Source organism: Brachyhypopomus gauderio, unplaced genomic scaffold (genome assembly GCF_052324685.1).
Source record: "Brachyhypopomus gauderio isolate BG-103 unplaced genomic scaffold, BGAUD_0.2 sc142, whole genome shotgun sequence".
NCBI lineage: Eukaryota > Metazoa > Chordata > Actinopteri > Gymnotiformes > Hypopomidae > Brachyhypopomus > Brachyhypopomus gauderio.
The window spans coordinates 428,770-442,500 of NW_027506963.1; the positions used below are offsets into that span (position 1 = coordinate 428,770).

Below are 13,731 nucleotides of genomic sequence, written 5' to 3' on the forward strand. Positions count from 1 at the left end.
GATCATTCCTTATCCACAGTGTGGTGATGAGATCAGCGAAAATGACAAAAATACAAACCAGAGAAGCAGACTTAGCCAGGGTTAGGGTTAGGATTAGGGTTAGAGAAGCACTTAGCCAGGGTTAGGATTAGGGTTAGAGAAACAGAGTTAGCCAGGGTTAGGATTAGGGTTAGAAAAGCAGAGCTAGCTTTTGGGAATCTGCAGTGCAATGTATTCAGTGAGCTAGTATGTGTCTTCCTGAATTACTACATGTGTTAAGGTACGCGTGCACATATGATGTACTGAGGAATTACATCACTCAACACTGGAATTTACATATTGCAAAACCCATGAAACATCAGGACATGGTGAACTTTTTGCCTTGGCTTACAGGGTGCCTTTTTGCCCTTAGGTAAGAAGCATCATTCTTGATCCCCTTAGGGCAATTATTCTCTACATTTAATCCATCTGGAGCGAACACACACATTCCTAGAGGGAACACACACATACCCAGAACTCTCCCCTGCTGCAGCACCCAGGAAACTGCTGATGCCTTGCTCAAGGGCACTAGCCATCATTACTGTTTGCAGGGCTTGAACCACCGAGCTTAAGGGCCCTAACCTTTAGACCACAGCTGACCAAATGCTTGGCTAAGGTGAGATTTGAACACCAGACATCAGCATTGGGAACTGCTGGCTCAATGTTTCAAAAAAAGATAAACAGGTAAAAAACTCTGCCGCGTGTCGCGGTGACGTGTGCGTATATATTAAACAAATTGTAAAATACAAATTTCTATACCCCTACATTAGTGTAAACCATTATTTGCTAAACATTACGTTTTTTTAACTAGCAAAACGTTGCGTCAGCGAGCTATATGTATATATTCAGTCCCTTGGCAGACGTGGGCTCATTTAACAAATTTCACTTGAGCTGGAGAAAGTCATGTAACAACCCTTCAAATAAAGGCAAAGGTTTCCCACAGGCAAATGGCGAGAGTAAGTCAACGGTAATAAAACCAGGACAATGGTTTTCCTCACACACCTTCTGCCTTGTCAACTAGACCTTTATCCTAGAACACACACTCACACGGTGTGTGTTGACTCACTGGTCTCGTGCGTTTCCTTTCTCCTAGCGTTTACGGGAAACGAGAATAAATATTATTTAGGAAATGTTGACCTCTGGTGGACACTCAGGGTTACTGCAGCCTATTAATTTGTGAATATAACTTTACGTTGGTATATGATATAATAGCCATCATACTTGTCTGCATTGCCAGTTTCTGTGTATTAGTTTGTGAGTTGTTGACAAAAACTAAGACAGGAAAAAAATACCTTTTCCCGTATGACATACAATAAGAGTATTCACCTATCTAAATCTTGCTGCAGGGAGTTGTAGTAACTCCTCGTTAGTATAGTGGACAGTATCTCCGCCTGTCACGCGGAAGACCGGGGTTCGATTCCCCGACGGGGAGAGTCAAGTTTTTTTCTTTGCATTTTAAGAAATTACTGTAGCTCAGTCCCTAAAGTTGTACCAATTACGTTCATCACAAGATTAATTCCATGGTTTTTCTAGGCTGTTAATTCATAAAATGCTTGGTATTAATGACAGGCTGTCCAAACATTACCATAGACAGACGAACTATAAGATTATAGACTGCATTTTTATTTTAGAAACAATTACTGGTAAATTTAGCGACATAGTATTCTATACACGAAAAAATCCCAAACAAAATTTCAAACATTTTATATCTTTATAGTTCAGGACCTGCTCGACGCGTAAGCGAACGAGTGACCACTGGAGGGCGCCCAAGAGCCCCTGTTCTTGGCGTCGCAGTGGGCTGAATATTTTTTAACGTCCTTATGTTTTATTAGTCGAATATTCACTTGATACGTAAACAAGTAAACTATTCTGGTCTTGGTTATGTAAGGACGGAAGTGTCCAGTGACGAAACAAGCTTTTGCGCATATCAGCTTCTCATGTAATCAGCTTCTCAGCTCATGCAAGCCTAAAGGTGCTGTAATCGATTTACGGGTTGTTTACGGTTGTTGACAAAATATCTCGTGGCAATGTGACAGATGGTCTATCACTTTCCATTCTTCAGAAAACAAAAACTACTGACACCCCATCAGTATGTGACGTGTCTTCATACAGAGAACATAAAAGATGCTACAAAACAATCATCACACACAGCAGCTTTGCAATACTTTTGTGTTGTTCCATTGTGTGTGTGTGTGTGTGTGTGTGTGTATGTGTTTGCGTGTGTGTGTGTGTGTGTTTGTGTGTGTGTGTGTTTGTGTGTGTGTGTGTGTGTGTGTGTGTGTGTGTGTGTGTTTTTGTGTGTGTGTGTGTGTGTGTGTGTGTTTGTGTGTGTGTGTATGTGTTTGCGTGTGTGTGTGTGTGTGTGTGTTTGTGTGTGTGTGTGTGTGTGTGTGTGTGTATGTGTTTGCGTGTGTGTGTGTGTGTGTGTGTGTGTGTGTGTGTGTGTGTGTGTGTGTGTGTGTGTGTGTGTGTGTGTATGTGTTTGCGTGTGTGTGTGTGTGTGTGTGTGTGTGTGTGTTTGCGTGAGAAAGTGGTGGATGGTGTTCAGTTCTGGTTGCTGTCCTCTCTCAGTCCCCCAGGGGCCTGATACATATGTAGCTCTTCTGATGCACAACCCTCCAAAGAGACCATCAAAAAACAAAAGCATAACATTTTTATTAGGTTTCCACAGAATGAGTTACAGGCAAACAATCACCGTTACCGTTACTGAACTGTTCATGGATGTATATCAAAACAATTCACTACAAAAATAAGTTTTCTCATATTAGAGCTATTTACTGCTGATCATAGCTGATTATAACACTTTACAAAGTCATACCTGGATAGCTTGTCTGCTCAGAGATTTCTTCAGTGGATTTAAGACTCAGATGAACCAAAAGAAATTGAAATTGTACATGTGGGAACATGTCGGGGAGGAAAAAAAGCCTGTTATATGAAATTCATCTCAACGTGCGCATAACACAAGAAGTGGTGAGTGATAATGTTGGTGATGAAATATCTACTCAAAATTCAAACTCCTGCCCTAGGCCAGTGGGCCTGTAGGAACAATACTCGTACCTCCTTGGTCAGAAGTGATACTGGAAAAAAACAAGTAGTTCAGAACAACAAAGTGAATTGTTATAAGCATCAACCTACACAAGAGGATTTTCTACAGGCAATGCATGAGTTCAGCTGGTAGAATACAGCAGCTTCAAAAAGAACAAATGAAAGTCAGGAAATGTGAAAACAAAGTAAAAGGACGAGCTGTGGACACTGAGGAAGACTTCTCTGACCAGGAGTCTCTCAGTCAAGAAAACAAGCAAAAGAGATCTCCCAGGAAAATCCACAATACAGCAAACCTGACCACTGACATTACCGAGAAGAGCATAACATACCAGCCATTTTACATCATCTGTGTTATAACTCCTTAAATATAAACGCTTCTGCAAATTAGAACCGTTTACCATATAAGAGACCTTTCATGAAGCAAAAAACACTGCTATTATTCAGTTACAGAGCAAAGTGCTTCTACAAGTAAATGAAGTGTGAAGAGGTCGGTGACTTTTGTAAAGTAACTTTTGTTATATTCACAGAATTGAGACTTTGCACATTAGTGCATTTAATTAAAAGTAGTAAAAACGTTTCTAAAATGTCTGTTTATGAATGTCATTAAGAAGGATAATGTATGTGCCCGAACACTTCATTAAAAAATGTAGTCCCGCAATAAAAAGAGGCCTTAAAGGGGGTAAAGGTGTGGGAACAACACATTCCAGATGCTTCCTCTGTGGTCTGCCATGCTTAACGGTCGTCTCCATGGCAACAACCACATCAGGACCTTTTCCATCTGTGCTTCATCCAATATCTTTTCCCAATATAGTTTAGTATAGCACCGCTCATTCATTATTATTAACATTATGATTGGCACTGTTTTATCTCTCCAGACCTCGGAGAGATAAAAGTTTTAAATGTTCATGAAAAGTGGCTGTTGCTAATTGCCTGAATAGTAAATCTAACAGAATATGGAAGCAGTCAGACTTAAATGAATATTCTTGCGCAGTCTTCACACATTCCCAAATCTATTTCAGAAGCATAACATATATCAGCAAGCAGTGGCACCACCACTGCACTGTGCTGGGTTGGGCCAGGAGAGGCCCCCACAATGCCCTGCACCTCGCTGTTGGATTTATTTAGCTGAAAAGTTAAATGCTGTAAATAATTGTATGCTGGATTTGTGAGCATGTGTTTTGCTACTCCAGTCATGTCATATTAGTTCATTAGTGTATGAGATGTTTGTCCACGGTGTTTGGTTGTCTTTAGATACCTCCCCATTTCCCTTAGCTCAGTTCCTTTTCTGTTTGGTTGCTGTGTGTGAGTCTTCTAAAAGTGTGTGCAACTTCACATTGCATTAAAGAGATGTACCTTGGGCAGAAATGCCAGTTTCTTCTTCTGTACTGGTGCTAAAATATTTTGAAGGCAGACAGATGGTGCTATAAAAACAGACCATTTCACAGGAGAGGCAGCCCCACCACCACCGCTGACACGTGACAAGGCAGGCCTTGTAAGCAGAGACTGTCCGAGGAGATGGAAAAGCCAACAGCCTTGTGAATTTTTGTTTTTCGTTTGCAGAACTAGAAAGAGAAAAATACAGTATACAACCTCCAGGTTGTCATTTTTGACACTCCCTAAAGTTCACCCTGAATGACAGTAACACTTTTAGACTAAGCTGCTATTGCTGTACCTGACAGTTTCATTAGTACTGACATTATTTACCTTTCGTTCATTGTACAACTGAGGGCTGATTAGGAAACACGTGCTGAAGCACGAATCAGATAAGACTGTCCTGTCCTCTGCTGTCTCCCTCCATGAAGAGGTCCTGATTCTAGCAGCACCAGCACGAGAACTGTGCGTGATGAATTACACCTCGCTATGTTGCCGTCTCATCGACCAATCCGTGCAGGGAGATGTCGTCGTATTCTACCAATCAGAATACACTCAGACGACAAGAATGTTTAGTGGGAGAGGGACAATGGTGTGGGTCAGGGCCCTTAGTTCCAGTCAAGGGGAATGTTAATCCTACAGCTTACAGAAACATTTTAGACAACCATATTTCCTCTATAAGAAAATGCCCATTCTACAGCCCAAACCAAATGCGTGCAGGGTCAATTCTGTAAGGTGTTTAAATTGGTGAGCGTTGAGGGACCGAGATGTATCATTCACTTCATATGGTGGCAAAACTGTGTACTGATTTACACATGTTGAGATGTAAGTAGATCAGCACTGGGAAAATATGGAGCCCTACAGGATTTTTGACCATTTGTTGATCATTTCTGCAAGTGAATCATTTTGACTGCTGCGTCTCATTATTTCACCACATACTCTTCATTCATGTGTAACTTTTGTTTTATTTTTTGTTTTTAATCTCTTTTTAATCTGCGGGTCCTCTTTCCTTTAAGGCCAGCGGTAAGACTTTTTTGTTTTCTTTGCAGCATTTTCCTCTATTGGTTTTTCTTAACATATTATATATACATAATATACATTGGTAGCATAAGTTTTTATGCACTCATATTGCCAATTATCTAATAAAACCTATATAAAAACAATCTGACTTTGCCATAGCCTAATGGGCAGAATTTTTTCATATTGATTAACAATATTAGATATTATATCATAAGAGTATGCAGTTTCATTATTCTGATTACATAACAGAGGTATATCTATTTAGATAAGTAAGCATAATCTTGACCTAAATCTAAATGGTTATAAAGATGCCTGTGATTTATCTGGTGTCCATTCATACCAGATTTGAAAGGAAGATATCAAAATAGCCCAGCAAAAAGTGATTTGTCAATACATTTTGGTTAAATTACCTGTCAACACTGTTCACATGCAGTACAAAATTTTATCAACATCAGACTTCATCAGTTAACATTACAATGACATTTACAACAAATGTACTGTATGTGATACAACATGTAATAGCAATTAATCACATAGAGATAACCAATAATCTGTTGCAGACCCTAACAAGCACAAATAATAATAAAGCTTCTCTCTCTCTCTCTCTCTCTCTCTCTCTCTCTCTCTCTCTCACACACACACACACACACACACACACACCCACACACTTACACACAGGCAAACATATTCTAGGATTAGCAAGGACATTAATTTTCTCAGCTAGAACCACACGCTTGAATGCACACAAAGGTGCAGCGGAAACTAGAATTAAAATCCAATACGGACATACAGTATAATCACTATAAAATTTAAAATACATGCCAGATTTGCATTAACTCACTAAATTAATGAAACATATATCACTCACTCCATGCGTGACTCAAAACATTTTGTCTAAAAAGCCATTATGTTATTTCTTAAGAAGTGGAATTTGGATCTGAATATCATTTAAACATTGACACAGCTGAACCTCTCCACATGTACATACACTACTCACAGTTAGGAATATTTGGCTTTAGGGTGAAACTGCACTCTAACCTCACTCAAACTCTCCCCTTTACAGGTAGTGTGACCTTCACTAAACCTTGAATGCACATGTCCAACTGTTCAATGTTTCAGTGCTTTTTTAACAACTTGCTGTTCTCCAACAAGGAGCTTAACAGCAAAATTCACAACGGGTGTTTGATACACTGATCGACCAATACATTTCCTGGTTCAATTAGACTTAGTATTTAAACAGTTCTCCTCATCATGTTATCTGCATTTTGAGATCACGAGACCAAGACGACACAACCGATCGACAGTGCCTCGCTACTGCGAGACTTCAAACAGGATATTCTCAGACGGAAGTGGAAACTGAGCTTAGAGTGTCACAGAGTGTTATCAACAGGATAAAAAAGAGATACAGAGAGACTGGAAGAGTCACAGAAAGGCGTTGAAGGGCATGTCCTTTGGCCATATTGTGTTGTGGAACCAGATGAAGAACACCACACAACTGCAGCCATGTTTATGTGAGGCGAGAGGCACCCAAGTGTCATGTCAGACTATTCGAAATCATTTACATCAGAGCGGTCTGCGTGCTAGTCAACCTAGCTAGCTGACCACACCACCGAGGAACAGGCAATCATCTTGGGATTCACGCTAAGCAGAAATGGGGGCCGCCAATGATATTGGAGACGTCAAGGAGAGCGTTACGCATCAGCCACTGTTGTTGCCAGACGAGCCGTTGGTGGTGGTGATGTTACAGTGTGGGCAGGTGTATCTAGTCAAAACAGAACCGCCCTACAACTGAACCGTGACAAGCTCATACCACTTGAACATCATTAATCCAGTCACTTAGCTTCTCCATGAACACAGACCCACACACATCTTGATGGACAACACACACACACACATCTTGATGGACAACAATGTTCCAGCTCATCAAGGTCGTATCATTAGGGAACGGCTGCTGGTGACTGGGGTACCTCAAATGGAGTGGCCTGTGTTTCTCAAGACATGAATCCTATAGAAAACCTGTGGGATCATTTGAGTCGCTGTGTAGAGGGTCATAACTCTATACACCAGAACTTCAAGGAGACTGGGATAAAAGTCAACTTGTGAACAGCATTAGATTTTGCTGTTAAGCTGTAATTAATGCTCAAGGGCACATGACACATTAATAAGACATTGACATTTTTTTGTTGCAGTATACCCACCACGGGTGTTGGCTTTTGTTTCAATAAATAGTTTGAGATGAGTAGATCACCATTGCATGCTTCTACGTAAATGCCCTACTTCATGATATAATATCACTGTAGCAGGAACTTTTTATGGTTTCCATAAATTTCACCCGAAAGCCAAATATCCCTAATGTTTTTTGAGTAGTATATATCTTTAACTTATGTAGAGAAGAACACTCTCTAGGGCAATATTCTGTGTTACATGGAATGGGTTTTGCTGGTGCAAATATGTGGAATGGGTGGGGGCAGTAGAAATGAAAGGGTTAGATGCCCTTGGACATCAACCGGACGTCATTTCTTTTATTCAGCGTGGTATTCTAGATGATGTACATGGCTCCAGTGAACTCTTTTGCTGTCTCTGAGGCGTGAGAACTGATCGTCTATTGGCCGTGTGCCAATGCCATGTCCCCTGTGTGCAAATCTCAGGCATTCTTAAAGCGAGCCATGCCTGGGTTGATGAAGGAGAAGTTGTTGAACATGGACTGGTCCACACTGTTGATAAGGGTACGGTCTGCGCAGGAGAGTCGGGGCTTCTCGTTGATGAACTCCTTATCGAAGTTGCTGCAGTCGCTGGGCGAGGTCTACACACCGAGACGAGAACGGGGGGACAGATTGAGTGGCGGTCCGCGCTGACACCGTACGAACATGTAACACACGTTAACGTTAGACTTAGTGGGGAATCTCAGAGCCGGTGGCGTGAGACGTACCACAGTGGGCCTAAAGGGCGGCTCCACCTGACGCTTTTCCAGAGCGGTCCAGTCGGTCTCCCTGAAGAAGGCGTGTTGACGAATGTTGCCTTTCACGCCAAGCCTCCGCTCTGGCTCCCGCACAAACAGCTGCAACCAATCACGTAGCTCGATCAGGGTCAGGTGGTTAGGCATCCACCAAGTAGAGCAGAGAGGGGAGTAACGTTGCTTCAGTCAGGTTAACTAAGTCGTACCTTAATGAGAATATCGCGGGATTCTCTGGGTAGCCAACGCGGGTAACACGGGTCATCTGTGCGGATAGACTGGAACAGCTCCTCTTCGTCATGCCCATGGAATGGTGACTGACCAATTAGCATCTCGTACAGAAGGACCCCAAAAGACCACCAGTCTACAGAGGTGCCATATTTTTGCCCGAGCAAAATCTGTGAAAGAAAAGTGAAACTAACTTCTATAAGCTCTGTATGCGTGTGGGCTGAATCACGTATGTCAGTTCTCATCAGACGCGTTACATTTTCAAGCACTAATAAATAAAACACATGTGAAGAAACTAAAGTAGTAAACAGCTCATCATCTCAGCACCCAAAACACATGAGGACTCACCTCAGGGGCAATGTAATCGGGTGTTCCACAGAAGGTGGAGGTTCGAGATTCTCCAAAAATATTTTCTTTACACATGCCAAAATCTGCAATCTTAATGTGGCCATCAATATCCAGCAGAATGTTGTCCAACTTGAGATCCCTACAGAAACAAACACACACACACACACACACACACACACACACAATTATTTCATTACCCAGCTTATACCACTTCAGTATATCACGTTACACGTTTACAGTGCCATGTCATTTTAGGAGATACTTTGCCTGTCACCTGTACACAACGCCTTTTGAATGCAGAAACTGCAGCCCACAGATAATCTCAGCTGCGTAAAACCTGTCAGAGAGAGAGAGAGAGAGAGAGAGAGAGAGAGAGAGAGAGAGAGAGAGAGAGAGAGAGAGAGAGAGAGAGAGAGAGAGAGAGAGAGAGACAGCAGGAGAGAACAGCAACAGAGCACAAATTAGTGACCAAAATGTAATTTTGCACATTTATATAAGTGTGTGTGTGTGTGTGTGTGTGTGTGTGTGTGTGTGCATATGTATAAGTATCTCACGTAGAGCGTATGAGGTCAAATCTGTGGCAGGCCTGGATATGAAACATTAAATCTCCTCCATTTAAATACTCCATGACAAAGAACAGATTCTCCTAAATGACACACACACACACACACACACACACACACACACACACACACACACAGACACACACACAAATATTGGTCAATATTTAAAAACAACAACATTCAAAACCATGTATGCGGTGGTGTTTATATATCTCAGTATGTAGGTGTGTGTGGGTGTGTGTGGGTGTGTGTGGTGTGTGTGGGTGTTACCTTGGTCTGAAAGGTGCAGAACAGGTGTGTGAGGAACGGGTGTTCCCAGGCCAGAGACAGCACTCTCCTCTCCACCATGGTGCACTCCACATCATCATCCATCAGAACCACGTCCTTCTTCAGAGCCTTGACTGCAAAGAACTGGCCTGTGGCTCTCATCTCAGCAAGAAACACCTAACATGATGATTTAATTAGTGTTTATGACACACACACACACACACACACACACACACACACACACACACCTTGCCAAAGCTGCCCTTTCCCAGCATCTTGTGCAGGATGAAGTTGTCTAGTGTGAATTTGTGCTGCTCTTTGCGTGGAGCAGCATACAGTGGCTCCACATTCTCACTGGGACCCGGTCTGTCGCCCTCTAGTGGTGAATGCCAGGATATACCCTGATGCTCTGTAGGGGAAGACAGGATGGGCCTGTGTGGTCAGACTACAGCAAACCTTGCACAAGCACTGTTCAGAATGGGCAAAACCAGAGTTTGTAAATATGACTATGGATTGCAAGTAAGTTATAGTTGGCAAAGATTTACTCTTCATTTTAGTAACCCACAACATCTGGTGTTTGTCCATATCGTATTGGGTGCTCAGAAGGAATCAAATACTCGATGATGCATAAATGTCTTCTACATCATTTAGATGGAACAGACCCCATGGTGTCTAACCATCCCCATATACTGTTAACTCCAAACCCTGCTTCACTCTTCTGTATCTTACACTTACATCGAGCTGCTACCTGCCATAACAGTTGCCGTTTTCCATGTAACATGTCATTGGTATTGGTAGTATTGGCAGTATTGGTAGTATTGGCAGTATTGGCAGTATTGGTAGTATTGGCAGTATTGGTAGTATTGGCAGTATTGGTAGTATTGGTAGTATTGGTAGTATTGGCAGTATTGGTAGTATTGGTAGTATTGGTAGTATTGGCAGTATTGGTAGTATTGGCAGTATTGGTAGTATTGGTAGTATTGGTAGTATTGGTAGTATTGGTAGCATGCTCCCTTGACATTACTGCCTCCCAGAGGAGGTCTGTTTCCCCTTTTGAGTCTTGCTTCCCTCTCAAGGTTCTCACGCAGGAGAGTTTTATATACTGTACATTCAGGTTTCCTATAAGGGTCCTATGCGAGTTCCATGAAGCCGCATTGTCTATTGTTCAAAGCACTACACAAAAACCTCTGGTGAACTAAGAAGTCACGCTTGGGCCAGGAGAGAAGTGCAGAAATGAGAGTGGCTCACTTTATTCGGGTCTTTAAAGGTGGCGTACTGTGTGTGTGTGTGTGTGTGTGTGTGTGTGTGTGTGTGTGTGTGTGTGTGTGTGTGTGCGTGTGTGTGTGTGTGTGTGTGTGTGTGTGTGTGTGTGTGTGTGTGTGTGTGTGTGTGTGCGTGTGTGCGTGCGTGTGTGCGTGTGCGTGTTTGTGTGTGTGTGCGTGTGCGTGTGTGTGTGTGTGCGTGTGCGTGTGTGTGTGTTACCTTTGCGTGGTAGTGGTGGAACAGGCGTAAGAGAATGGACCGGTAAGCATGGTACACAGCCCGAGGTCTCACTGATCAATCCAGGCTGTCCCACCCCAACTGGGCCCTCTCGACCAGCAATCTCATTATCCTTGATGCTCCGTGCCTAACACACACACACGCACGCACGCACACACACACACACAGTCATGCACACACTTTGCTCTAATGTATCTATAGTTTTCTTGTATATACATGTTATATTGCATGTATCCTGTACTGTGTGTAGCTTATTGTACAGTGTGTAGTGTGTTGTACTCTGTGTATCCTGTTCTATGTGTAGTGTGTTCTGCCTTGTGTATCTTGTACTGTGTGTACTGTGAATATCCTATACTGTGTGTAGTGTGTTGTAGCGTGTGTATCCTGCACTGTGTGCAGTTTCTTCCGCCGTGTGTCTCCTGTATAGTGTGTAGCGTGTTGTACTGTGTGTAACCTGTTGTACTGTGCTGTGTGTATAGTGTGTTGTGCAGTGTGTGTCCTGTGCTGTGTGTATAGTGTGTTGTGCAGTGTGTGTCCTGTGCTGTGTGTATAGTGTGTTGTGCAGTGTGTGTCCTGTGCTGTGTGTATAGTGTGTTGTGCAGTGTGTGTCCTGTGCTGTGTGTATAGTGTGTTGTGCAGTGTGTGTCCTGTACCTGCTGTGTGCTCTCTATCATAGCCAGAGCTTCTGCCATCAGCTTCTGGTTTACGCCACAGAGGTTGGCCACTTTCTTCTGACACTTGTGATGAACATTCATGCAACATTCTGCACAGAGGACACACGTACACACACACACACACACACACACACACACACAAATAAACAAACATGCATTACGATCTACTGAAGGTAACAAAAAGACATCTCTGCATTGGATGACTCAGTCATTAAACAGCTGGATGAATTTTATTGTCTGTAGTAAGTCCTACCCTAAGTGGTCATGTGACGTGGTGCCTTGGAGTCATGTGATCCCCTCACCTTCACATTTAAGGCCCTGGCGTGCCAATCCCCAGAGCAGCGTGCCACAGTGCTCACAGAACGTTGGACTCTTATAGTTATACACTTTAAACCTGTGAGGCATGTCAATCTTAAAGCGCTCTTTATGGATCTGAAAGAAACACACACACACACACACACACTGTTACATTCACAGACCATTCACTCTCACTATGACACTTCATTATGAAACTGGCCACAGGTTGTGGGCTGATGGGCCTGTGATTTGAATTCAGCCATGAAGAAGTGCAAGAAGTTCTGTTTCCTGTTCTTCTCCTCTCAGAGACGCTCCCTGTGAAACACACACGCTAGCCTGGATGCCCACAGCCAGGGTCTGTGACTGATAAACAAGAGCTCGCTGTGTATCGCTGTGCGTGTGTCTGTGTCGGTGCTCTGTAGACGACCTTCTATTCACAGCACAGGCATCGCGATTACAGTAACCAAACGATCGAATGCGCTGTAACTGTTACCATGGTTTCTTTGCTGTTGATGGCCGAGCCTGTGCATTTGGCGATGACTTTGTCGATACACTTCTTATGGATCGCGGCGTTGCACTCTGAATGACAAAGAGAGAGAGAGAGAGAGAGAGAGAGAGAGAGAGAGAGAAGGAGAGAGACTTGAGAAGATGCTTTATTGAAGTTCCCATGCAGGAACTGTGGGCAACAATGAAAAAACCCAAAGTAGGAATGGAACTCACGTCGGCACTGGTACCCCTGCTTGTTCAGACCCCTGTGGAAGACAAAGATCAGGATTAGATCCCGTCAGGCCGTGCTGATAACGCCCTGACACGATCGTGCTGGGCGACGGCGTTTCATGTCAGATCACAAATAACTTTCCCCTGCACCCAAACTTCTGGAGTAAAGAGCAGTGTGTATACTTTCTGGGGCTGTGGATGGATGTCTGTGGGCTACAGGGAGCAGGAGAGAGAATACCAAGCACCTAGATATTACTCTAGCGTATCACTGCAACAGTGTTGTTACTATGTAAAGCCAAAAATAAATTGGGAAATAAATCAGATTTAGCACGTAGTGTGCAGTGCGATCAGAGTAATGCTTGCTGTGACAGAAATGACAAGTTCGCCTGTGCAGTGTGGAAGTTGCTAAAACATATAAGTTTTGTAAAACACACAAAGCTTATATGAAGAATTTATTTGATATGTGACGTGATATTCTTTGACTCAGCTTCCTTTACAATTATTTCTAAATTCGGAGCAGCTGAAATGTTTCTTCGAAAATGAGAGTGTGACTCCGCCCCCGTGGGTCGGGTGTACACATTTTCAAATGTTCTTTTCAAATGTTTACTAGCAATAAAGTGGTGAGATGGCACGAATGGTGGGTGTTTTACTGCCGGGGTTCGGGGGGGTGTGGGGCGGGGGGGTGTGGGGGGGGTCCGTACCATACGAACTCTTTGCACACGGAGCAGAA

The 13,731-nt window shown here is 43.0% G+C and overlaps 1 protein-coding gene and 1 non-coding gene across 3 annotated transcripts in view; one reads left to right on the forward strand and one right to left on the reverse strand.

Moving 5' to 3' along the window:
- The first annotated feature begins 1,378 nt into the window (after nt 1–1,378).
- Nucleotides 1,379–1,450, forward strand: trnad-guc (transfer RNA aspartic acid (anticodon GUC)). Its single transcript has one exon. It is a non-coding gene; the product is annotated as a tRNA-Asp (tRNA).
- A 1,200-nt stretch (nt 1,451–2,650) lies between these two features.
- LOC143500338 (protein kinase C theta type-like) overlaps nt 2,651–13,731 on the reverse strand; it is a 22,387-nt gene continuing 11,306 nt past the window's right edge. For both annotated transcript variants that reach the window (XM_076994450.1, XM_076994451.1), the window contains exons 5-18: nt 13,703–13,731; nt 13,005–13,036; nt 12,778–12,863; nt 12,290–12,419; nt 11,967–12,076; nt 11,296–11,440; nt 10,062–10,222; nt 9,817–9,990; nt 9,538–9,629; nt 9,258–9,320; nt 8,984–9,122; nt 8,617–8,805; nt 8,384–8,512; nt 2,651–8,257 (exon numbers count right to left, since the gene is read on the reverse strand). The exon at nt 13,703–13,731 is cut by the window's right edge and continues 149 nt beyond it. In XM_076994450.1, coding sequence (XP_076850565.1) covers nt 8,099–8,257; nt 8,384–8,512; nt 8,617–8,805; nt 8,984–9,122; nt 9,258–9,320; nt 9,538–9,629; nt 9,817–9,990; nt 10,062–10,222; nt 11,296–11,440; nt 11,967–12,076; nt 12,290–12,419; nt 12,778–12,863; nt 13,005–13,036; nt 13,703–13,731 — 1,638 coding nt within the window. In that variant the 3' untranslated portion in view covers nt 2,651–8,098. The remainder of the gene's footprint in view (nt 8,258–8,383; nt 8,513–8,616; nt 8,806–8,983; nt 9,123–9,257; nt 9,321–9,537; nt 9,630–9,816; nt 9,991–10,061; nt 10,223–11,295; nt 11,441–11,966; nt 12,077–12,289; nt 12,420–12,777; nt 12,864–13,004; nt 13,037–13,702) is intronic.